Below are 26,349 nucleotides of genomic sequence, written 5' to 3' on the forward strand. Positions count from 1 at the left end.
CTCCTGACAAAATCTTGCATATTATAGACTTGGCATCCTTTCCACACTCAAATAACCTCCATGTTAGATTAATTTAACACTTACATGTGAATGCTTTGTCCAAGTGACCTGTGATTGCTGGGTGACCATTCCAGGAACTTTCCCAGTCAGCGGGATAGGCTGCAGCTCAGCTCAGCCATGACGACAAGCAGTATGGAAAACGGATGGATGAAAATGTCTGTCATCAGTAATAAAAATTTGAATGTAAATATTTAAATAAATACATCTAAGTGTTTTGGCCCTAAAACCAACCAATAATAAAACACTTTCAGTAACTGTCTCCAATAGTCTGAACACACACAAAAACACACTTCATATTTGAAAAAAAAATCTAAAGTTATAATTTCTTTTCCAAGTCGTAAATAAAGCATGTTTAAAACAGTACACAAAACACAAAAGTGAATGGATCTATGATGATTAATAATCAACTAAACGTGGAGGAAACAAAATGGACTAATTTCCCTGTACACTTCAAATGTTACACAGCCAAGACACAACTAAACATAATTACTGCATACAAATATAAAAACAACTATTTAAAAAATACAGCAATGTGTTATGTACAACAATAAGAAAGGTTCCAATGTTTCTGCACTATAAAATCAAAATTACAACATATTTACACAAGTTGATAATTCACGTTTTCACTTGGTACATCAACATTTCTGCAGACATTCCGTTTCTCGTACATTCTGCGGAATGAATGCTAAAGTCTAGCAGGAATTACAGTGGATACAAAAAAAGAAAGACCAAATAAAGTCCACCATGGCCACTATGAAGCATGGTGGTGGTACTTGAATTTATTCATTGCTGTTGCTCTTTTAGGAACTGTAAACAGGGCTTAATAAACACTTCCAATTGACTTCACTGGAGCAAAAAGTCAAATACTGAAGACGCATATTACCACATCGGTGTACAGTAAGCAAGATGTACTCTGTCAAATGTTTACCCAGAATTGTGTGTTTTTATATCCACTGTAAATCATCTTGTCTTTGCTCTTCCAATCTAGCTATATACACATCACAGATATTACATATGTACACTTAAAACAGATGTAAAAATATGAAAAGATTTCAAACAAAATAATTACCATTTTTGTACTGCGTTTGAGAAAGTCAGTGGGGATCAAGCAAAAATGACAATGTGGAAAGAGTATAAGCAAATAGGCTAAAGTTGATAAAAGATTGCCTTTTTAAAATAAATTAAATTACAATAAATATATGTGTACAAAGTCAATTGTTGTGTCACTTAATCTTAATTTTTAGAACAAGCTATAAATGAAATGTTTAAAGAGCAACAGTGATTTTTTTACTGAACTTTTAGCAAAACTGTAGAGATTGAGGTCTTCAAAAGTCCTATTATAAAACTAAGTTCATTTGAGGTACAAATTAGGTTTACAAAAAAAAAAAAAAAAAAAAAATCAAACCATACATTGTGTCTGCATTGTAATTTACATTTTAAGTGACAAAGACAAATATTTTCTTTCCCTCTAAAAATGTGATTTGAAAACCCATTGTTATAGTTCACTTTACGTGGCCTTTAGAGCAAGTGAGAAGTGTGCTTGTGTGTACTGTCAAGTCGAGACAGTAGTGGAGTGCCAAATACGTTGCGAACCAGCTTAGCAGATGTTGGGCAAGAGATGGACAAACTAACACATGAAAACATTAGTAAACAATTTCTTACGTATAAAATATAGATGACTATCATTACCTCCTTCAATAATATATATTTTTTCACAAAACAAGTACTCCTAACGCAGGTCTTCAGTTACAGTTCGATTCCATCACAAAAGAAGTTTTCCATTGCGGTGAATCTTCAAAATTTTCCCAAGTCTCTGTTTCGCTGTTGCAAGTCCTTTCTTTGGACGTTTCCCTGAATGCCAACGATACACACATGAGGAAAAGCGACGAAGATACGGAATTGTGTCATTTCGCTCTTTATGCTTACCTTGACCAACTCCTGTCGTGCCTTGACTGGCAAGCCCTGAAGGCGACGCACCAGAGAGCGAGCTGCTATTTTGCGGAGACAAGGACGGTCGGCGTGAAGTAAGGAATACCCCGGGGGCCATAGCTCCGCCCCCTCTAGGGCCACCAGGGCCAAAAGGTCCTGGCCCCGCTGTGTACTCATGGTCTAGTAGACTGGCAGAATAATAATCCATCCTCCTGTGTGGGCTAAAGTCTGGTGCCGACTCTGGAATGTGCGGTGGCGAGGGCGGCGCGTGTTCTGTATGAACTGGAGGTGGGCTCGCAACAGGGACAGGAGGACGCACCTTTTTGGTATACTTCCTTTTAGCAGGCTTTTGCTGCTCCTGAATCATAGCCGAAAAAAGGACAAAAAGGCATCCTTATGTTTTAATAGCAGCTCAGCAACCTTTCACAGTGACGTTCCATCTCACCATTGTCTCCGCACTCACCTGCTGTGCTAGCTTGGCTGCAGCCGCTGCCAGGCCCGTTTCCACAGACGCCACTCGAGCTCCGTCTCTGGCTGGACGGTCCTGTTTTGGAAGTGTAGGCATCACCCTCGCTGTGAAGTAAAAGAGAGGATAGCGATTAGTAGACGACAAAGGGTTAAAATTCTAAATGCAAACTTGCAGTCAACTTGCGGTCCTTACCTTTCGGGCTCCAAGGTGTGTCATCCCAGTTTTTCTTCCGCTTCATTTTAGCCTTGTTAGCATGGTCCTCTTCATCAGACTCCAACGACGGATACACTTGGAAGAACGATCAATGAAGCCAGAAATTTAGTGGAAGCAAATGTGAATTACTGTAAACTGAAATACGCAGAGACATTCAGTGTTCCCTCGTTTATCGCGGGTTCATCTTTCGCGGCCTCGCTGTTTCGTGGATTTTTTCCAGCGTTTTTATTTTTCTTTATATATATATATTTTTTTTTACACATGCTTTTTGTTTGTTTGTTTTTTTTATCTTTGCGCGGCTGTATTTCCCGAACCCTACGGCCGACCGGGGAAATATAGGCATCAGCGCATTCATCTCGATGAGACCTTTCCAACGGTGTCTTGTCACATGGCTGCATGACATTGCATTATGGAGATAGAAAATATCTACTGTATAAGTATAACAAGTAAATTAAAAACACGTACTTTTAATGGGAAAAAAAAAAGACTAATTAAAAAAAACGAATGAAAAAGCATTCATAATCTAAAAATCATACAAAAACGAAAAAAAAACAAATGGAAAAAAAATATATACTGTGATGTATATTGTAATAAATAAAAAAACAAAAAAAAACAACAAAAAACATACTTTTAATGGAAAAAATTAATGTAAATGAAAAGACTATTATGAATGAAAAAGCATTTATAATAAAGTAAAAATCATACCAAAACAAAACCAAAATATAATTAACAGTATATATTTATTATTATTATTTTTTTAATTAATGCGGATTTGTATTATCGCGGGTAGATTTTGGAACGTAACACCTATGATAAACGAGGACATGCTGTATTTAAAACAAAAATAAAATAAAATAAAAAATAAAAAAATATATATATTATTATTATTATTATTATTATTATTATTTAATAGTTTTACTCTCCAATGATGTAGCGGGGCCAGAATATAGTGGGGGCAACACTATGTCTGTCGTCATTTGCTCACCATATTCTGAATCTTTAAAACATGTTCCCAGCGTCTCCTGCTCATCTGGGCTGTCCTCTTCGCTAAGATGCCGGGCTGGACGCTTAATGGGACGCTTTCCAGGACGCTGGATAACAGCTTTTTTCTCCAAGGTCTTTTTGACCCCCCCAGTCACCCACACAGCTCTGCCACCTTTCCCCTTTACTATTCCCAATCCCTCGGTCAGCCCACCAGATATCGACAAGGGGGATGAGGAGGAGGAGGACGACGACGACGACGACGATGAGGAGGAGGAGGAAGGTGGGTTAGCCATGGAGAGCATGCCCTGGATGGCATCACGAGTACTGGGAGATGCTGGGGCTTCCTCACTGGAGGAGGAAAAAAAAAAGTTGTGCAATCACCTCAAAGTAAAGAAGGTTGGGGACATGATTAAAAATGTTGATATATAAAACAATGACAGTGGACCAAAGTATTCCAACCTTAGTGCAGAGGAGTCCAAGCCTGCCACCTGCTTGCTGGCCTTCAGTAAGTCCAGGATGCCCCCTGCACCACCCTTCACACCATGAGCAGCCAGTGCCTCTTCATCTGTGGTGTAATCCTCCTGAGGCCATGTGCACAAACATGCTTAATTGGAGATTGGAACTTTAACAGTTTGCAAGTCTCCCTCTGAAGGACTATGCTTCACAAACTGCTGGTTGCAAACAGGGCTACATATTATTACGACGGTGCCATTAGGGCCATGTATAAATATTTTTATTTATTTTTTTTAGAGAGAGAGTGGGGGCAATATTCAGAGAAAAAAAACTTGCAAATTTGCAAGAAAATAAAATTTGTAAATTTGCGAGTTTAGAAAGTGGCAAATTGGCGAGTTTATAAGGCGGCAGATTTGCGATGAAATAAAACCTAAACTTACCAGAAATACACGTAGTGTACTACTAGAATGTTTGCGCTAATACTTTTCGGTTGGATTTTCAAATAAGAAGATAGCTGAGATTAACCATTCACTCTTTGAAACATTGGTTACGGCCAGCGACAAAGACGCCTCACTTTGCAAAGGTCCACACCCTGAGTATCAAGCATTTAAGTTCATTTGTTAAAATGTATATTTACCTTATATTTATGTTTCCAGAATTATTATTTACGCATTCACACTTTTTTTTTTTTTTTGGTACAAGTATTTAATTTGATGTGTCGAATCTGCTGCTCTCCGTCATTCACTTGCATTTACCTAAAGTATACTAGCTTCTGATTGGTTAGTGCAAGTCAGCTGATAGGGTATCAGGAAGTGTTGTCGCTCTAGCTGTGTATGACGAGTGAAGTTTAACCTAAGAATGAATCCGTCTCCATCCTGCCTTTTCATTTTATAAAAAGTCCCATTAACCACCACGAATCCTCAAATGATTAGACTATAACTACGCTACGTGTATTTCTCATAAGTTTGAGTTTTTTTGCCCCGAAATCTGCCACTTTATAAACTCGCAAATTTGCCACGTAAAAAAAAATTATATATTTATACGTGGCCCTAATATGGCGCCGTATATTATAAATGTGTTTAAAAACAAACAAACAAACAAACAAACAGTGTAAGCAGTCATCAAAAAATTACCACGCTTGCCAAAAATACACAAGAGCTAACGAACCAGTAACACTGTGATGACTAATATGCGTTACATCAGCAGCTTTCACTTTGTTTTGGAAACAACCATATATTTGTTTAATGCTTCAGGCACTTGTTTTTCCACAGAGTTTTTGTTTTTATACCTCAACTGCTTCTTGTGCACAACAATTTACCAAAAACATTGCTATAATTTGGTGAAAACATGGGTTCATGAATAAATACATTGATTTGAAATGAATCTTACTTGCATATACAGGCAAAAGCATACTCTGTAGCCTTGAGTTATGAGTTAGATTTGTTTCGTGAGCATGTAACACTCATAATGTTCCTGCATTGAAATGAAGAGAAAAAAAACAAACTGATTTTGCGATGCGTTTTCACTATCATAGTGTATTGTATGCACTATACAGGTGTGTAAACATTACAGTAACAACACCGCACAGTGTCATAATGTTTATTTTATGATAAATAAGCTGCCGTTGTTGCACACAGTTGTTGTCTGTGCATTATTTGAACATAGCCTGGTGATGCAACTTTACTCTATAGCTTTCAGCTAATGTCACAACTCTGCTAGCTTTCACTACAGTGGAGTGAGTAGTGATGCATTATGTCAGTGGAACCATCGGCAGAAACACGCCACATTTGTGGCGTGTGTATTGTCAAACATACATCTCAATGCAACGTAATGCGTCATCCGCAAATGCGTACTGACTCACCCCGGGTTTTCACCGGATGCGGTTGCGGTGCGGTTGCGGTGCGGTGCGTCTTGACTGCGTGCTCCGGACGGGTCAATTTTTTTGTCAATCCACACCGGCTCCGCAGAGCTGCGGTCCGGCAGCTCCGTCACCGCCCACTTCCCAACGTGTCTCGCGGGACCGCGCGCGCGCGATCATGTGGCATTTCACAACGACAAACATACAGAAAGTCTGTGCTCAACAGAGAAGCAGAAAGAGAGGTGGACTTCTTTTGATTTAACCTTTTCTTCTTCTTCTGCTATGAGATTCCATGCAACATCCTTTTTTTGGTTGTCCTTATAAAAAGGATGTGCCGTGTCATATATTATTTTGTGGTTTTCCACCTCCAATATAAACCTCTCCTCGTCCATGTTCGCTGGTGTCTAAACCGTGAATGAGCACATGGCCCGGCGACGCCCACGTCACGTTTTGCTGAAAAGCTTGCGAAATAGGAGCTGGCGAGTGTTTTATTCTGAAAGGTAACCGGAAATTTATTTTGAAACTGCGTCGGTCTTCCTGTCCCGCTCGATGTGTTTTGTGCTAGCTTGCCATTTGCCGGAGGCCTACCGCTGCGGCGTCCGGCAAAAATAGAAAATAGGTCTATCCTTGCGGAAGGCCTGCGGCACGCCGCAGCTGAGACGCAGTTGACACGCAACGCACCCGCAAGCGGTGTAAACTGCACCATTCGAATGAATGGAATCTAATTGCTTGCGTCGCCGGACCGCACCGCAACCGCATCCGGTGAAAACCCGGGGTCAGTCGGCCATAGCACGCACATGGCTATTTTTAGTACGTGTGCACCATTATAATAATAAATTGGCCGTACAACGGCTTGTATTTAGAAACTCTCACAAAGCAGGTCACCCATATATTAAGACACCACTTTATATATTTCTGGTGGGTCCTAACTGCTCTTACCTCAATATCAAAGTCGACCTCTCCTGGCTCTCGGATACGATTTGGGTCGGAGCAAGGCTTGGCTCTGGGCAGCTTCCTTGGAAGACCTGAAAGTACATTTTAATGCACCACATGTCACTGAGCGACATACATATTTAAATACTGCTCAATGATTATATCATATATTTTGCTATACTATACTAACGATCGTGCATTCACATCTCACCACTGAATTTCTTCTTCTTGCTGGATCCAGCAAGCTTGCGGCGTGGAGGCGGGGTCTCGTCTATTTGGAGTTCATCCTCTGATTCCAGGTCAGAGAGACTGGATCCCTCCATGGCAAGATGCTGGTAGTTGGCAGCTCCTCCTGCACCATTGCTGCCCGTTTTCTTGCTAGAGTTGAACAAATAACCAGTTGGAACCTCAGCATTTGGTGAGAGCAGGAGATCATGCACAAAAAGGTTATTACCCTTGAATTTTCCCATTGGTCAGCACAAGTTTCAGCTTGCTTTTGTTTAACTTTCCTTCAAAGTCTTCCAAAGGCAGCTCCAACTGAAGAGATGGAAGTTTTTGAAAAAGTAAAATTAAAAAAAAAAAAAAGATGTTTCTAATTTTGAAATGTTTTATTCTGTGTACCTTGTTCTTGCTTCTGGACTTGCCAGGTTGGAATTTTTTCAGTGTATGCTTGGTGTGGATCTCAAGCAGGTCCAACTCTCCTGCTTCTGTCTTAAGGAGACCCTTTTGGTTCTTCTTCTTGGGTCCTGGTGGAGCGAGACCTACAATGACATCCTTGGGTTTGAAGCCTTTCTTCTTTCCAGGCGGGCGGCCTGAATTGTGAGAGGTGGTCAAAGGGGCTTTTGAGAGCGGCGAGCCAGGAAATTGCGGACCAGTGCGGCCAATGTTTTGTTGGAAAATGTCCTATGAAGATCGCAAATAAGGTCATATCATAACATATATACAGCTGAAAACATTCAAATTATACAAGAATATATCGTACAAAACACATTTTTAAACTGTTAACTGCTCATTCCACATCATAAATGTGTATGCCTCTGCATGACACCATTTGTTTAGTTACCTCAACCAGCCGTATCTCCTTAGCAAGGTCCTTCACCAGTGTCTGAGTATTGATGGTTTCTGGAATTTCCGCTTCGTGATCGGCCAGCGCCTGCGGGTAACAAGATAGTCATCAACTTTAATTGGGGATTGTTTCATGTGCAACGTAATCTGCACAATGATACCATTTATGGGTCATTTGAAAATATCACTTGAATAATATTACCTCTTTCCTGGTCCAGGTGCGGAAGGCATTATTCAGTGCTTTTGCCCCGTGAACCAGATAAGTGGCTGGGTGTCTGCGATTTTCTCTCAAACCTGCGAGAAAACAACATTGCACGCTTACAAAAACAAAGATTAAAAAAATAATTAATGAGGTGCAAATAATGGACATTTAAATATTACCTCTGAAGGTATCAAGAAGATGCTTCCCAACATACCAGCAAACTGTTTCAAAGTTGGGAAACTTAAATAACTCTGCTGTGCTCAACCGCTTCTCTATTTCATATGCTCTAAAATTAAGCAGAGGAATACACATACTTTATTACGACCACTTGAACATTCTTTCTTCACTCATCTGTCTCATCTAGTTTTTAGAGGGCATGTGTCCATTAACAGTGTATGTGAATGACATAAAAGGGTTGAGGAAACTAACCGAAGCTGCATGTCAATATTAAGACTATGCAAAAAGTTTCCTCCAAAGGCCAGACAGTCCACTGGAGTCAACACTGCATGAATCCATCCTGGAATAAAACACACGTCATTAATTTAGTTTTTCACAATTGCAAAAGGTAATTGTTTCTTTATTGCATATAGCCAAAGAGAATGCAAGAAAGAAAGAGAGCGTTTGAGACAGACTCACATTATAAAAGTTAACGAGTAATTTGCTCTTACCTGTTGGAATGAACAAAGTGTTTCCTTGTTTGACGGAGCACTTGTAACACATGTCAACCTGGTCTCCAAAGAACATCTCGTTCTGATTGGACGAGGAATTCCACCGCTCAAAAAGAGCCAGGTTGGCTGGTGTAGGAGATATTAGGTAGAATATTTTCTCCCCCTGAATGAACAGGACAATTGTAAGGCTTTAAAATTCAAACAAATTCAATTCATTTAAAAAGGTACGTCAGTGTTTTTGTCCTCACCCGTAAAACATGATACCAAACAGAGGTGCCTCCAAAGTCAATGTGAAAGTCTGTGTAACTATCTTTCACTCCCATGAGGCAGTACTTCTGCACATTGGGCCGCTCAAACACGGACTCCTCAGGCCAGAGGTTCTCCACCCACGACAGCTTCCTCACAATCTTCGGCGTCTCCACCAGGTTTGAGAGCCTTAAAAAGAAAAGAAAAAACACAACAGTTGCTGTCAATGGCATAGCTCTTTGAACCTCAGTTAATTTTAGGGCTGAGTGAGTCACTGATTTTATCATTAGAATCATTTCTACATTGATTTCTGTTCGACAAGAAAGGACCCTGGTGGAAGGCAACCAGAATCACTATGGCAGAACATTGCGAAAAACACAGCGCCAATTTATAGCACCGAGGCCTTTTCACAATGCACTTGGGGTTCTTTGGTGTTCACCCAAGGGCAGGGATGAAAAGCTCTCCGGTGCACACTTGCCTATATTCCAGTGTTTCTCAATTATTTTAGATTACATCTCCCCAGGAAGAAGAAAATATTTTGTGCTCCCCCCAACAACCTTAAATGGTATTTGTCAATAAAATTGTTGTTAGTATGCCTCTACAGAGTAGCCAATACTCTTTGCGCCACTGCCATCTACTGTACTGTATATGCAATTACACTTTATTCTAGTACAGGGGGAGGGAAAAAAAATAAAAAATTCACGTTTCCTGGGGTAACGTGTTAAAGATGCTAAATTTTAGAACCTGGTTTCTGAGAACTCCAGGCTGATGACATTCAGCACTCTATCCCTGTTGGGGCTGTTGTAGTACTCCGCAAAGTCACCGAGTCGCATCTTCAGGTCACACTGGCGAGACACGTCGATCACGTCAATCTCCTTGTCTGAACCTGCAGGCATAATTAACACAATTAGGGCCGTGTTCTTGTTGAGCTGTACGCAAAAAAAAATCACATCTCGTAAGTTGACGTCTGACCAAGTAACAGCGTACGGGGAAGGAGTGACTTACCAATGTAGTGTTCGACATCGCTGACACAGAACGATGCTGGCGGCAGAGTCATGCCGAGCCCGTCTCGCCTCAAAACCATGACAGGAACGCTGAATGAGTGCTCCTCAAGAAACTCCACTGTGAGTTGGGCCCCCGACGGCTTCAGCAGCACTTCATCTGCGCTGTGAACGACACACAAAAACATGCACGTGTCAAACGTTAAGCTCGTCTCCTTTGACATTGGTCGGATGCCGGGGCGTATTTTTGCATCGAGAAATCTACCTGGGAAACGTGCGACTCCGTAGCTCCCTCACAAACTGGGGGCTGCCAGTCTTCACCAAACGGTTGGGGTCTCTTATCCCGGCAGCGGCTCCATCTGCCTGCTTGTTGCCTCCACGACGTTTACGCACTGTGAACGTAAGAGATGAGAGCCCGAATATTATGGCAAACATCTGCATCGCTGCATGTCAAACTTCAACATTTCCATTTCTACAAGGCATAAAAGGAATGTTTTACTTACTGACAGATGGTCCATGAGTGAGTTGACAATTGGGGCAGTGATAGAGATCAATCTCTGTTGCTTTCTCCTCCTCTACTCCCACGCAGCTATTAAAACAACCAAAAATTAAGAAGTCGGAAATAGTGTTGCACTGTGTAGTACTGCAATACTTCACTCTCAAAAACAATATAATCATTTTTTTTTAGTGTGATCAGGATTTTTGGGGCACATCATTGATTAGCGATGGGAAGAAAAAAAAAACACACACACATCACAGATCTAATCCATTTAAATAACTTATTTATTTACTGCATTATACCTGTGCACGAGTATGAACCTAACCTATTCTGAAGCATTTTTGTCAATAATTAACAATCAGCCACGCCTCAAGAAAACACTTCCTCAAGCATTTTTGTAAATATTTACCAATCTTTGTCATGCCTCAAGGAGGGGAAAGGGGGAAAAAGGAGTGTGATTTGAATATGAAATATTTATTCATTAACAAACGAGCAAAACTTATGTATTAACAATGTAGTTGCTTTCTAAACTTGCAATATAAAAATACAACTACTGTAAATATTTAGTTGGTCAAAATTCAATGACGAAGCTGTGAATTTATGAATGAATTGAACATGGCAGTGTGAAGTGCGACACTGACATCGTATAGTAGTGATATTAATGGTGGATACGAGCCCTAACATTTGCATAGATCTTCAGTCGCTTCACAAAGTTTAAAACGGCATTATTGTGGACAATGTAATGGAGTTCAGAGAGTTACGCTGAACAGCAACATTAACAGACTTCTGCAGAACTTGCTGGTGAACTGATCATTTGAATGTGTTGAAGGGGGAAAACATCTAAAACGTGCAGGATAGGGGCCCCTGAGGGCCAGAGTTGGTGACCGCTGCTGTAAATAAATTTAAAGGAGATTCGATTAGGGGGGGATGTTAACATTTGTCAACTGTGGGCATGTGAAGAAGCCCTTTGTGTGATTAAGGGTAGAGATCGACCGATATGCTTTTTTCAGGGCCGATACCGATTCCGATTATCGGTAGTCAAGGAGGCAGATAACCGATATTTGAAGCCGATATTCATTTGCAGTAAAAGTTAAAATGTTGGCACCAAATTTTTGAATAATGCAAACCCTAACCGTTCTTTACAATGGATTCTCACACTACACTTTTCATTTTACATCCTTCTATCTGCAATAAGACGTTGGTGGCGGGGGGAGTTAAATGTGGGGGCCAATGTGACATTACCTTTTATAGCATTTGGGATACTTGTAGTTTTATTCTATAAATGGTATATTTTTATATTTTGAAGTAATAGGAGGAACCCTGTCATTCAAAATGTGCATCAGCTGTGGCATTACTTATTACTACAGCAAAAATAAATAAAAAAATTCCATGAGAAAAACTATTCATCCCTGAACACCATACAGTTCTTGTAGACCTTATTATGATTATTGTTATTGTTACCATATAGACAGTTTTGATAAGCTGAGGATCTTAAATCGAGAACAGCAATATCATGCTACTCCTCTCTACAAGAGAACTGTCAAAAGACACTTCATCATGTAGTTTACTGCCACTTAGGATGCCCCAATCAACGCAGAAAAAGGGTTGAGTAAAATAACTTGGTTATAATAATAGTAAGAATAACTTGGTTAAACAGACATTGTTGCGGTGGACCGCTGCCAGTTTCTGCTGTTTAATGTGTTTTACACTTATAGACACGTGTGTGTATATGGGCACACTATTCTCTCACTACTGTACTGTACTGTATCACTTAATGGCACAGATGTACTTGTCTAAGTAATAACTGGGCTGCAACATTGCTAATTCACATTAACAAGCACTATCTTAGCTGTCCACATGAATAGTTACTAACACACGAGAAAGTTATACAACACACCAAACATGAGCTCATTATTCAAAGTATGATGCACGTAACGAAATTACATCACTGAACATTAATTGCAGCCGTGTACGGCCGTAGATGTTACATATTAGTGGCATCCATTGAGAGGATAATGTCCCAAATGACGGCAGACATGACGTGAAAAGAGAGACAAAACGAGCAAATAAGCACACTATACTTTAGTGCACTTCTCTACTAATGCCAAACATACGGAAGAGGACACGTTCGTGTAGTTAAACGGTGTTTGAGACACTTAATTTGTTACGGAGCGGACTTTAACGAGGTGCACAACGAGCTGTCAATCAAATCGACGTCGAAGCTTAAGGCACACAATGGCAAACCAGTGCGACAAATAAACACAATATAAAGTAACTAAACGCTATTTAGTGTCATTGTGGCATCTCACTGCATAATAACCGCTATGCAACAAGTAATGGACGTGACCCAGAATGCAATGTGTGCATCACGAGAGGTAAATATAATGACGTTACTCTACTCTTAACATGGAACTAGACAATATAATAATGACAACTGTTAATATTTGGAACCTTTCTAACAAACATTATTTACTTAATTAAGTGAAAATGTGTGTGATTCCCTCCCCGAGTAGTTCAAGTAGCGAATTAGCTACTGGGTGTTAGCCTACATGCTAAGCTGAACACACCACTGTTAGCTAGCGGGGATTCAATGCAAGGCAATGCAGCTCCATTCATACTGATTGGTTCTGGCTCTTGCACGGCTAACCAATCAAATGCTGCTATGGGCGTTACATTGCTGGAGTTGGACTCCATAACAGACAGAGACGCTCTGGGCTGCATTCGAAGCGAAAAGACGGAGTTTTAAATGGATCGCTCATATCGGCCGTCAGATTAATAAAACAGACCGATACCGATATGTACCAATATGTCAAATATCGGCCCCGATTATCGGCCCGACCGATTATCGGTCGATCTCTAATTAAGGGCTATATAAATAAACTTGACTTCAGATAAACATGAGTATGACAGTGAAGATTTATTTATATATTTAAAAAAACAAAAAAACACTTACCTTCCGTGGAACCAGTCTTGACAAATGTCACACTCGATCATGAAGCGAGTCACATCATATGGCAGGCGACATAAGCAGTACACTGGTACAGAAGCCATACTAAACGTGTATTTGGGAGAAGCTATAACTTATCCTCAATTTACAAATGGAATTCTTATATAATTCCTAATATTTTTGTACTGTTGTTTCGTTGAACTTAGCAAAGACACACATCCACTTGGGTGCACCAGGAGAGCTGAAATACATGAACAGAAAAATATGCAACTATGTTAAATAAATCATAGTGATGGGGTGGACACATAGCAAGTACATTTGAACACAAAAGTCTAGTTACATTACACCTGACCTGATCTTAGTTATGAAACTGCAAACTCTCATTGTGTTGTAGCGTAAAATGCAACGGTTGACTACATAATCCTGATGTTGATGCTTCCATAGTAAATCTAAAATATACTCTTATTTGTAAACATACTCGAGAACTGAACCTTGTGATGCTAGCTAGCTACGCTAGCTAACGATGTACCTAATCTATCAACATTTGTCGAATCGATACAAAAAATATATATATATTGCAGCCCAATCCCAAGGACCATCTAACTATCCGCTTCGTCTGCACAACTGAAGAAAAACGCGAGCTGTAGTTTGTGCAAAGCCGAAGTGTTGTTTAGCCACTCACCAGAATGGCGCTGCAGAGAGGCCAAGCATTCAATGGCCGCCGCCGTAGTAACAGTTGACAATCACAACGCGATATCAGGGCAGCTACGGCCTTAGCATGCAATGGTGACTATTCGCCACATTTTTATTCAGTGACTATAAACAAAAAGACAGAACAGGAATACCGCTACGCATTTAAAATGGGAATTTTGAAGCGACCCGAAACAATACTTCAGCTACAAATGACAGCGTAGTTAAAATGTACTGACGCCATTTTCAAAGACAACAGCGTCACCGTTGTTCATCCCTGTTAACATGAGTGCGGACAAATAAAGTTTTAAGCAGTAAAAATGTTCGGGAGGGGGAGGGTGGGATCGCAGTTTAAATTGTAAATAAACAACGAAAGCCATTCGGAAAATATAGACTAAAGTCGTAAATGTATTTATACAAAATGCACAAAATATGAACTTCATTGTTTAAATTAGTAGTTGTATTTGGTGTCAAAGTTAACTGTAACTGTCGTGGTGTAAGTCATTTTTTAAAGTTTCTTCAAAACACACAAAACCTGAATTTAAGAATTATTATTATTAATTATTATTATTATTATTTCAGGGGTAGAAATTGAATAATCTGTTTAACTAAGGATTTAGCCAATATTAGCAGGTGGTGGGCATCCTGAGGGGATGTTTAAGGCAAAAAAAGAAGATATACAAAAATATTGAAATTTTAAAGTGATAATATAACAGATAAAAACAAGTCTTTTTTTTTTTAAGTGACATTGTTGCTGATATGTATTCCTTCTAATAGTTTCATCCATACATTATCCGAACCGCTTATCATCCTGAGGGTTGCTCAAGTTTTTATCGTAGCCTAACACATTGTAATAGCTGTAAATTGTAATTATGCTTTGGACCTGTTTAGTTGAACAGTTATGGACAGTAGCACGTATTAACATAAGTTTATACTGTATTGTAAACACGTGTATTTTCCTTAACAATGGCCTCGGAACAGACTGCTTGCTTTCATATCTAGATGACCCTCCCCTTCTCTTCCCAAAACCTACCAGTATTCTTCCCATGGCATTCTTCCCTTCTTCCCATGATAATTTGTTCTTGTAGAATGCTCTGTAAGACTTATGTATTTTTGCAGCTTCAAATAAAGAAACCCAAAAGACAAATTGTTTTCCAGACTGTTTCATTCATTTCACCTAATTACTGATAATTCAACAACAGTTATTGTGTTGTATGGAGGCAACAGGGTGGAATACTGTACTTATAGATGTTGATTGTACCTTCTGCCTTCTACTCACTCGGAACATTTACTTTTTCTGTCCATCACTACATGTCACTGGCATAGATAGATGAAGAAGATATGTTATTTGTCGCAAGCACATTAAAGTGACAAATAATTGGAGAAAAAAAAAGTGAATATATAGGATCTTCCACAGGTGTCTTTTAAAAACATTGGCATTTGACATCAGTCAAAATTTTGAATGCTAAGAAATAGAAAATGGTTTTGTTTATAAGATCAAACCCACCAACTGCCTGAAGAAAGCTGGGATATGCTCCAGCACTCCTGTGACCCTCGTTAGGATAAACGGTTCTGATGATGGATGGATGTAATGATGCCAACAAAGTTAGTTGTGCATGTTCGGTACATTTTATACATACATAAAACCACAGAGAAGAATGTGGATGTTTGACATCATTTATTTGGATTAGTTACAAAACATAAATAAAACCAAAAGTTGATTGTGTTACACTGTACAGAGGGCAAATCACGAGCAACATACTTTGTAAGGACTTCCCAAATGTGTTTCTTTGCCGTTGGTTCTCAGTCATGCATTAAAGGGACTCCTTTGACTTTTATTGCATCCATTCATAAATTGAATCAAGCATGCAATAGTCATGTTATGTATGCTTTAGATGATTGTGTTCAAACAGAAATTAAGTTAGACTAGCAAAGATTTTCTGTTTCAGGACACAAAGATGCATTTAAAAAAATGAGGGCAAGTCCCATACAAACCAGCCTTTTGATTTATGAGGATCACAATATTACAATGAAACATCTCCATTTCAAAATACAAAAATAATATTTCTTTTTCTTTATTTAATTTTATTTAGGTAACACAAAGCCAGTTCCACATCATACAATGTGAAAATCAAGCTTTCGGTCAACAAGTTAGTATCAGACATGACAGCGAAGGATGCAGAAAATCACTGGTGAACTCCAAAGTGATGCCAAAAGTAACCCAACTATTTGATCTTCTGAATGTTTTACCTCAGATGCAGTAGACAAAGTCCAGAGAACCACTGCAAATATGTATCATCCTGCACGGATAAATGAGCCGCTAAGCCAGTCCAGTGTAATGTATCTGCTTGCATACTGTGCATGCCTGCATAACATGGAGCGCCACAATTGTTTTTCATAAACATTTTGCAGTGTGTATTCAGAACATGAATTGTCCACAGATTATTTTATGACAGTTTGCGGTCACTGATTTCTTTCTTTCCCCCTTCAGTTGGTTGAGTAATCTTCAAGAGGCTCATTTGAACATATGAATTGATTTAATGCAAGTCAAACAGAAAAAACAGAACTTACACACTGAAAAATGCAAAAAGGCAAAATGGGCTAATCAAAAATAGTTGGTCACAATAACTTGGCAGTTGTTGAACTGTTTGCACTTACTCCTCAGTATATCACCACAACAGTTTGTGGAAGGAAATGTTTCTGCTGTAGGTTTGCTCGAACAAGCCGTTGAATTGAATTAGCCGTTTGTGCAAATTGGGCAGTCACATTAGCTGTTGGAAAATTCACAATTTAGCACACACTCGTATCATGTCATCAAATTTAAGAGCTACATCTTCTACTTTCTAAATTTAACTATTTTTTTTAAAAACAATTTTTTTTAACAATGCAAAGGTTCTCATAAATTAAACATGCAGAATGTTGGAGAAATTCAGCTTTTAGCTGAAATTTCAGGATGAAACTAAAATACTTCTCACGCATTAGCTGCCATATAATGGCCACTTGTGATCAAAATGTAGCGTGTTTTATGTGCGTGTTTGACGTTACATTCGCCGTTGATTTAACGTGATATCTTTGATAATTTACAATGCTAAAATGCTATTTCAAAACAATGGCCAGTATAGTTAAATGTTTGAATGAATTATTAGAAATAGGTCATCTCGATGGTACTACTGTAGTCATTGTATTTTACTGCCGTGAGAAGACAACTATTTTTTTTCCCCGTAGGTGTACTTAATATTGTGACAGTAGAGTGCAATTAAAGCACAAAATCAACATATCATTACTGTCAGGCAGTAACCCTGTAAATCCAAATATGCTCCATTCTTTGAACAAATTGATAGAAACGGTTATCTTTTATGTTTTAGAAACCAATTTAAAGTCTTCAAAATAGATTGAGAACAAATTTTCCCAAACTGATAAAACAAAGATGTCCTACATTGACAAGACAATTATACATACAAAAGCAGTATTGAACACCTCAAGTAACATGAACTTGGGTGGCATTATTTACGTCTAATTACTCTATTTTTTGGAAAAGTCACACTTTTTTTTTTCATATTTTGGCTGGTTGTGCGACTTCTACTCAGGTGCGACTTGTAGATATTAAAATTACAGCTTGGACTGGCATCAAAAATACCCGCTTCCCAGTTGTGTTGACGCTCTTTTGGCAGTTGGCAAATACTTTTGGTGCATTCCTGCTGGTGGCCACCTGCACCAACAGTATATTCCAAGTGCCAACCGTCAAAGAAAGTGCTCTTGAATGTATTGTAAAGGAAGAAGAAGTCATGCGTTGCTGGTGGCCACAAATGTTTAAAAAAAATAAATAAATAAAAAACAACTTTCTGGAGCACACTAAAAGGTGGTGATAATGTACCAAAAGCAAAGAAATGGAGGGGAGAAGAAGAAGAAGAAATGGAAGAAGAATACATGGAAGAAGAAGAAGAAGAAGAAGAAGAAGAAGAAGAAGAAGAAGAATTTGTATTGTTTTTTTAAGAAGAAATTGAAGCAATGGAAGAAAGAATTGAAGAAGAAGAAGAAATTGAAGAAGAAAAAGCAGAAGAAGAAGAAGAAGAAGAAGAAGAAATGGAAGGAAATGGAAGAAGAAGAAGAAGAAGAAGAAGAAATGGAAGGAAATGGAAGAAGAAGAAGAAGAAGAAGAAGAAGAAGAAGAAATTGAAGGAAATGGAAGAAGAAGAAGAAGAAGAAGAAGAAGAAGAAGAAGAAGAAGAAGAAATGGAAGGAAATGGAAGAAGAAGAAGAAGACGAAGAAGAAGAAGAAGAAGAAGAAGAAATTGAAGAAGAAGAATTTTTATTGTTTTTGAAGAAGAAATTGAAGCAATGGAAGAAAGAATTGAAGAAGAAGAAGAAATTGAAGAAGAAGAATGGAATGAAATGGAAGAAGAAGAAGAAATAGAAGCAGAAGAAGAAAAAGTAGAAGAAGAAGAAGAAGAAATTGAAGAAGAAGAAGAAATGGAATGAAATGGAAGAAGAAGAAGAAGAAGAAATAGAAGCAGAAGAAGAAAAAGTAGTAGAAGAAGAAGAAGAAGAAGAAGAAGAAATTGAATGAAGGAGAAGAAATAGTAGTCATGGGAATTAATGTGTGACAAAAACATCGCTAGTTTAGCATGTGGTTTCCTTATGCAACAATAACCCAAACAATCAAAAGGTGCAATAACCGACCAGGATTCTACCTTTGGCCACAATGCGATGCGATATTCTAGTTAAGATAGGCCAGTTTAAACAGAAAAGAAAAACATTTCTATAGTTAGAAGCGCAAGTTTCATCCAAACAGAATTTATTTGCTGTCATCTACAACAGCACTCCTTCTTTGGGCACTCAGAATAACTGAACGGCATATTTGTACAGAGCTCTGCGTTTCCGAAGGATTGGAATGAAGCAGTGCGAGTGCTCAGGCGTATTTCTGAACACATCCATGATTAGGGAACGGGGATTAAGGATGCAAGTACAAGTGATGCTGTTCGTGATCTTGGTTTTCTTAATATCCATTTCCCAAAATGTGACTTATACTCTGGAGCGACATATAGTCAGAAAAATATGGTACATCATTCTTAAACTTGTATTCCTTAGCCATTTATTGTTTGAAAAATTGAGGTTTATTCAGTAACAGATTGGCGCTGGGATTAATGAGCCATACAGCAGAAATCCTTCATGGTTGCTTTCGGTAAATCCGAGTTAACCATCTTGAAATTAAGTCTGTTCTTGAAGCAGCTTGTGCTTGAAGCCAACCATTTGGAAAGTTTCATCACTTCACTTATACAAAAATATTTTATGACATTACAGACAAATTCTGACAATACATGCTGATCACTTTCCATGATCATTACTAATTGCACTTTTAAAATTGATAGTCCTTTCACTGCAAGCATTGACAACTGGAACCAAAACATAACATATTTTGTCTGATGTTTCGGTAAGTCAATGTTTGTCAGGGATATGTTGCAAACTCTCTGCCACACTCTGTACACAAACACACTCATAAGAAAAACAAGACCCACACTATTCACAAAGCTCAGGTGCTGAGTTCAATGTCACTTCCAATCTGTACATACTCGAGCCTCGCATATCTCACATTCACGCCCCTCATTATCCTTTTTCATTTGAATATCATCGTGCATACGATGATCTAGACTGGATTTACAGTGCAGGTCCGAGCACCCACTTTAGAATTAAGTGCCAAATTTGCCAATCCGTACCTTTTTTTTTCTTTTTACTAAAACCTAGGGTAGCAACAACACACAGGTCAACAATAATAAATACTGTACAAGTAACACAAACAATAAATAAAGCGTTGCTGATTTATCCAGTCATTGGTTTTAATGCAAAATAACCTCCATGTGACTCATCTGATTTCTGTTGGCAATTATGTTCCGTATGACATCAAATGTAGCTTATTTACAATATACTGTATTCATGATCTATGTTTTCACTCGAGTTTGCTGTTTTGTATCAACCTCCGTATTTCAGTGACTTTGTGCTAGAGGAATTTGGAGCTTTCACTGTGGTCACATTGGCAGTGTTGCAGCAAGTGCATGTACGTGCACACTTCCAGCAATCTGTAAGCCATTGTCTGAAATTATATTCAAGTGTTTTCATATTTCTGGGTACACATACTGTATACAGTTGAAACTAGTGCTGTCACTATTGAATATTTTTAGAATCGATTAATCTATTGATTATTCAATCGATTAATCGACTAACCTGATTCATTTTAATTTTCCATTAAAGTGTATTACAAAAGCATTTATTTCCCCTGATTACTGTTTATTAAGCAGTTATTAGTGGTTATTTCGTACTTTGTATTTGTATAGTGATTAAAAAAAAAGGTGAGGGATTGATGTTGTTGATGTAAAAACAGATATTTGCAAATGTCTTATTTTGATTGAACACGTAAGATAATCAGTATCGAAATCAGTGAACAATTACTGTAGATATGCTGAAATCAGAGGATTTGGACAATTTTTGTCGATTAATCAGTTAATTTTGACAGCTCTAGTTGAAACTATAAATATCAGCAACTATATATATTTTTAATAGTGCGGCTCGTGTCCTCCTTTTTTTCCGCTACTTGCAACAGGGCTCGGTTCCAATCATCTGCAAATAGCAGAAGAATACTGTAGTGTAAATCCAGCCTTATGCTCCAAATGGATCTATGCTACTTCCTGCTCCAACTCATTGACACTTTTTCTGGCACATTTTTTTTTTTTTTCCACAATTACACCAACCTTGGTTTCATTTCTGTCCCGGAGGAAGTGTGGAGGCGGGGGGTGTCTGCGGGGCGATTCTTTTTGGCACTGGAAGGTACAGCAGCTTTCAGACAGGATGAGGAGGAGCAGCAGGTTGAAGATGAGGAAGGACACGTGCAAAACGCCCCCTCAGCAGCAACACTGCTATCCACGTGCGCAGACACAGCTGAGGCCGCCGGAGACGGCGCGGCGGCGCGGGAAGGCAGCGGCGGTTGGCTTTGATACGACAGGCCGGGCAGCGGGGCGACGGCCGACGTCTGCGCTTGAGACTGCGGCCGTACGGGGGCTTGCGCCTGGGGCTGATGCTGTCCAAGGTGGCACAGCGGGGCCTGCTGAAAGGTCATCTGCTGCTGGAGGTGTAAACTGGGCTGCATTTGTGGCACTTGGGCTGTGTGCGCTTGCGGTGGGGAGCCGGGGGAGATGGACAGGCTCGCCCCGCCTGGATTGTGGGGAGCGGCTGCCACGGGCAAGCAGCCAGCAGACGGGGGTGCCAGCGGGACCAACGGAAACCAACCTGGTGGAGCCACCTGGACAGAAACAGGCACAACTTGCGATAACATTGCCACTTGTTTGCGCTTTTGTTGTGCCAAACAAAGCTTACTTCTTCTATTGTACAGCATGTAGGGCTGCACAATTAATCACAACTTTTAATTGTGATCACAATTTTGGCTGCCACAATTAAATTAACCCGATTGTCAGCAATATTTGCATTTAAAATGGGTGTATGTAAATCAAAAACTTTCTCAACGTTTTTTCCACTAGGGGGCGAATGCATTATTCATTAAATCATTCAAACCCAAAAACGGATAAATATGCTTTTTCATGCTTTGTCCTGCACTCCCAAAAGCATATTTATGTTTTTTGTTTTTTTTAAAAAAAGAGCAGGGGTGGCAAACTGCGGTCCTCGAGGGCCGGTGTCCTGCAGGTTTTGCAGATTTCCCTACTCGAAGTGCAGCTGATTCCAATTAACAGGCTCGTTATCAGGTTTCTGCAGAGCTTGCTGATGAGCTGATCATGAATCAGCTGTGTTGAAGAAGGGAAATATCCAAAACCAGCAGGACTGCGGCCCTCGAGGACCGGATCTCGCCACCCCTGTCCTAGAGCATACCGAAGGCTTTGATACAGCTTCTGACATGAAGAGGTCACTTATAGCAATGGTAGTTATTACAAATGGCGAACGTTTGTTCATATTTATTTTAGTTTTATTAATTACTCAAAATTTATTCCAGCTTCATTTTGAACTGAAAAGTGTTTACAGATAATAATAATAATAATAATAATAATAATAATAATAATAATAATAATAATAATAATAATAATAAAAGTAACGCAATATACATATTATTTAATTTAAATAATTATATATAATCAGAATGAATTATTAACCACAAATAGAGATTTAAAAAAATGTGAGCATGATTTTGGTATAACTGCATATAAAACCCCTAGCAAAAAGTATGGAATCACCAGTCTTGGACGAGCACTCAATCAGACGTTTTATTCTGTAGATCAAACTCAGATAAAAAGCATGAAACAGTTGTAAGGTCATTCCAAAGTGCAACATCTTGGCTTTCAGAAACACTAAAAGAAATGAAGAAAACACATTTTGCTGGTCAGTAAATGACTTAAATATGGAATCACGCCATTGTGATTCCATATTTATTTCCCTGCACTTGCTCTATAAAAGTAACATTTACTGACAAGCACAATATTTTTTCTTCATTTCTTTTAGTGTTTCTGAAAACCAAGATGTTGCACTTTGGCATGACCTTACGACTGTTTCATGCTTTTTATTCAAGTTTGAGCTACAGAATAAAACGTCTGAGTGAGTGCTCGTCCAAGACTGATGATCCCATACTTTTTGCTAGGGGTTGTATTATTCAACTGTAATTTTTAGTGTATACAGGAAGAAAAACCAGGAACAACAGAAACTATTACAGGCAACTACTCTGACTTTAAAACTGTCTCGTTTTGTAAATGGTGGCTCTAATGAGAATGACAACGTCTCAGAGTACAGATCCATTGTATTGATTTTGTGCGTGCGTGTGTGGGTGTGTGTGTGTGTTGGCGATACCTCAGTTGGTTGGGTCCAGCCGCCCAACTCCTGCACCTGCTGAATGTGCTTGATCTGATTGAGAGAAGGCTTGGGCACGCTCTGGCCCACTGCCTCCTTAGTCCAATTATCAACCAACTTGTGCAGTTCATCTGTGAATGTGCTCTTCCTGGCAGGGCTTTGATCTGCGCAACAAATGAAGCATGCAAAGAGTTTGACTACTGAACCATTTAAACGGTGATGACAAGTAACAACAAAGTGCACAAAAGTCTCTCATTCTCACATTTACATGGACAAATAGATTTGGGCACCAAAAACAACATAATTATCTACAGTGTCCTCTGACTTTAGTAGAGGTCGTTAAAAAAAGGTTTTGCCCCCCGTTCATTAACCTAATACTGCATGTCACCTTAATGAGCTTCTCTTGCGGTAAACAAGTGGTGGATAGCCTCATTTTAAGCCTTCAATTAATTGAGACAATGAGATGAACTCTTGCCAGTGTGTATGTGGTCTGTTCTAAAAATAGCTCACCAATGATGGGACACTGACTTGCTAAGAAGAATTAAAAGAAGAAAAATGTCAAAATTTTTATAAACTTATGGCACATGTTTCTTAATTTAACAAATGCTCTATATTTTGTTGAAAAATGTAATTAGATCGTGTTGAATGAGAGAAAGAGCTGTTTTTATTTACACAAATTAAATATTACAAAAAAGGACAAAAATAGCAACATAAATGGAGCCAAATAAAAATCCACAATAGTGTGAATCCGCAATAAGTGAACCGCGAAGTAGTTGAGGGAACATTGTCAATATTTATTATCAGTATCAGTGATACACTTGTAGCTGTAAACACTTGACAACCAAAAAAAATCTAAATAATTGTTCAGAAGTTTAAGTTTTTAAAGATGTAAATGTACTTTTTGTGTGTTTATTTTATTTTTTGAACTATAAATGTAGTTTTTGTGTGTTTATTTTATTTTTTGAACTATAAATGTACTTTTTTGTTGTAACCAGTAAAAATGTATTTTACCACTCCAATATACATTGTGACTGAGCAAGATTGTATGACTTAAGATTTTCTTAAAATTTGTAATGACTTGATTCGACTTGCTTGACATTTGGTGGCGAGCATGGAGACTTGACTTTCTTTTTTAATTTTTTTCCCACAGTAAATTGAGACATCCATACCTCTTTTGTTAGGCAGTGAGGAGCGTTGCTCTGAGTTGCAACGAGGCACTCCACTCTGTTCCGTACCCGAAAAACTGCTCGATTGCTGGAATCCTGAACAAGGTGTACAATAAATAACTACCCAGGGAAAACCAAGAGAAATCCTGACCACATTTATCTACCAGCATGTGTGACTCCATTGTTATCCATGTGAGAGTGAGGTCGGGGCCGGAGTTTAATTTTGGCTGGCCTGGGTCTTCGGGGAGAGAGGAGCGGGGGTGCTGTGGGAAGGGCGGGGCTCCGAGACAAGCAAGCGGGAAGACTTTGCCTTTGGTCTTTTTGGGAACGAAGCTGTCTGTACAGTTCTTGTAGCTCTCGGTTCTGCTGGGCCTGAAGCAACACCACTTCTTTGATGTGCCTGAATGTTCAAAACACAGTTAACGTGTTGATATTTATGGCATGTGTGGTTTGTTCTGAACAGATTGGTTAACTTCTGCTTAATGTTAATAATGTTAAAATGTTTCTTAAGTAATGTGCATCTCCAAAATCACTGCTTTTCAGGAAAAAAAAAAGAAAAAAAAAAAGTGGCATCTTGCTTACGTTACCAAACATCATTCGAGTTGGTATTGTAACTGTAATTGTTATCATGTACCATTTCATGCACTTAAACTTTGGGGATGACCAGTTCCTTCTGCACCAAAGCATTACAACCATCCATTTTTTAACCTGTCTATAAAACATCCAGACTTTCAATCTTGAGGCGACATAATACTGCACGGATTTTTGGATTTTTATGCTGTTCAAAAATGAAACAGATTGCAACCTGTTTGTTAAATACAGTGTTGAAGTTTCAGTTAATTCGGTATCAAATCGAATCATGACCTATGAACCGTGATATGGATCGAATCGCCAGATACTAGGCAATTCACACCCCTACTAGATTTGTTCTCAAGGTTTTTTTGTGTGTTTTTTTTTAAATAATAATGTATTTAAAAAAAAAAACAATGGCATTGGGACAGACCAACTATATTCATTTCTGGAGAAAAAAATAAAAATATTTGAACATTCTGTGACGATACATAGTGCCACCACACATTTGAGTAATGGGGAAGAGTTTTCTAACGCGTATTTTAAAAAAACAAAACAAAACAAAACAAAACAAAACTGTATTATTGTTAAGTTTAAAGTGTATATATGTATTTGCTGAAATGCTTCACACTCATATGAACTTTAAGTGAACTGCTTTTTTCAGATGAACTGTACCAGACAGTGTGGCTGTGTTTAAAATGAGTCACACAGTCTGGGGCAGAAGCAAAAACGAGGACTTTCATTGCTAAAGGATAATCACATGCTTACTTGTAACACACATCCAAGCAGACTGTATGTTAATCTAAGAAAATGCAGCGTTGCACTATTGCGCTTTCCCCACCCCTTAGTAGTGCAATGTCATTTTTTGTAACCGGATAGGGAACAATCCCAAATAAAAAGAGAGGAAGCAAGAGAATTGTCAGAGCATCTTTGACAGCTTGTACCTGGCAACTCTGCTCTCCTCGCTGCGAGTAAAAACAAATAAGTCTTGTCTTCTCATCCTTGTGTTGTCATCCTTACATGTTTTGGTGTGTAAACCTAACAATTATCCGTCTTGAATAATGGTCTACACTCTTACAATCGATCAAGTTGACACAGGCACATTATTGTTGATCCGGAGAAATGAATGCAAATTGTAAAAGGAGGGTTTCGTAAAAAGATTGCTCTGAATTACTTCTCTCTCAGCTTGTGCAGTTCTTTTCTCAGGTCTTCATCCTCCAACTCACTCCCACCGTCGTCATCATCATCACTGCTATCTACTGGGGAGTGGCTATGCCCGTGAGCTCGAGAAAGGTGGGCCATCGCTGGCGTCCTCCTACTCTCATCTTTTTCGGCCCGAGATCTCCTCCGCTCTCTGAGCAGAACAGGAGACACCGGGGAGCTGTCCGTCTGCCCCAGCTCATCCTGAGTCTCCGTCTTTGTAACGGAGAAGCGTCCCACTTTTCTGTGGGTGCTGCCACGGCCCGTCGACGCACTCTTCGGCAGGGAGGACTGAGGCACTGGGGTCACCTGTCGAAAGCAGACGAGGGAAGAGTCAGCCTTGTGTTCCTTTGTCCAA

The 26,349-nt window shown here is 39.1% G+C and overlaps 2 protein-coding genes across 8 annotated transcripts in view; both read right to left on the minus strand.

The window, feature by feature from the left end:
• Window positions 1–350: 350 nt before the first annotated feature.
• On the minus strand, window positions 351–14,478 carry phf8 (PHD finger protein 8). The gene is made up of 22 exons (XM_077513018.1): window positions 14,210–14,478; window positions 13,534–13,768; window positions 10,585–10,670; window positions 10,347–10,473; window positions 10,086–10,246; window positions 9,825–9,966; window positions 9,083–9,269; window positions 8,835–8,997; window positions 8,596–8,683; window positions 8,346–8,452; window positions 8,167–8,258; window positions 7,963–8,052; window positions 7,521–7,802; window positions 7,354–7,436; window positions 7,111–7,277; window positions 6,906–6,991; window positions 4,115–4,236; window positions 3,657–4,003; window positions 2,651–2,746; window positions 2,453–2,562; window positions 1,987–2,347; window positions 351–1,911 (listed from the first exon to the last, which is right to left on the minus strand). Exons 2-22 carry the CDS (start codon window positions 13,629–13,631, stop codon window positions 1,823–1,825), a joined length of 3,084 nt encoding a protein of 1,027 aa, XP_077369144.1. The 5' UTR covers window positions 13,632–13,768; window positions 14,210–14,478; the 3' UTR covers window positions 351–1,822.
• Window positions 14,479–15,880: 1,402 nt separating this feature from the next.
• wnk3 (WNK lysine deficient protein kinase 3) overlaps window positions 15,881–26,349 on the minus strand; it is a 53,218-nt gene continuing 42,749 nt past the window's right edge. For all 7 annotated transcript variants that reach the window (XM_077513025.1, XM_077513021.1, XM_077513024.1 and 4 more), the window contains 5 exons: window positions 25,966–26,300; window positions 24,386–24,621; window positions 24,225–24,317; window positions 23,056–23,219; window positions 15,881–21,508 (listed from right to left, as the gene is read on the minus strand). In XM_077513025.1, coding sequence (XP_077369151.1) covers window positions 20,951–21,508; window positions 23,056–23,219; window positions 24,225–24,317; window positions 24,386–24,621; window positions 25,966–26,300 — 1,386 coding nt within the window. In that variant the 3' untranslated portion in view covers window positions 15,881–20,950. The remainder of the gene's footprint in view (window positions 21,509–23,055; window positions 23,220–24,224; window positions 24,318–24,385; window positions 24,622–25,965; window positions 26,301–26,349) is intronic.

The sequence above is a fragment of the Festucalex cinctus genome, chromosome 2 (assembly GCF_051991245.1).
Source record: "Festucalex cinctus isolate MCC-2025b chromosome 2, RoL_Fcin_1.0, whole genome shotgun sequence".
Lineage (NCBI taxonomy): Eukaryota > Metazoa > Chordata > Actinopteri > Syngnathiformes > Syngnathidae > Festucalex > Festucalex cinctus.

Bases quoted from the DNA above. Each gene is read 5' to 3' on its own strand.
- phf8 (XM_077513018.1), bottom strand. From the start codon at position 13,631: ATGGCTTCTGTACCAGTGTACTGCTTATGTCGCCTGCCATATGATGTG. The intron at 7,437-7,520 runs GTACACAGAATA...CCATCTCTTCAG, and splicing joins AGTCCAGAAGCAAGAACAAG to TTGGAGCTGCCTTTGGAAGA. The intron at 7,278-7,353 runs GTAATAACCTTT...GTTCAACTCTAG, and splicing joins ACCAATGGGAAAATTCAAGG to CAAGAAAACGGGCAGCAATG.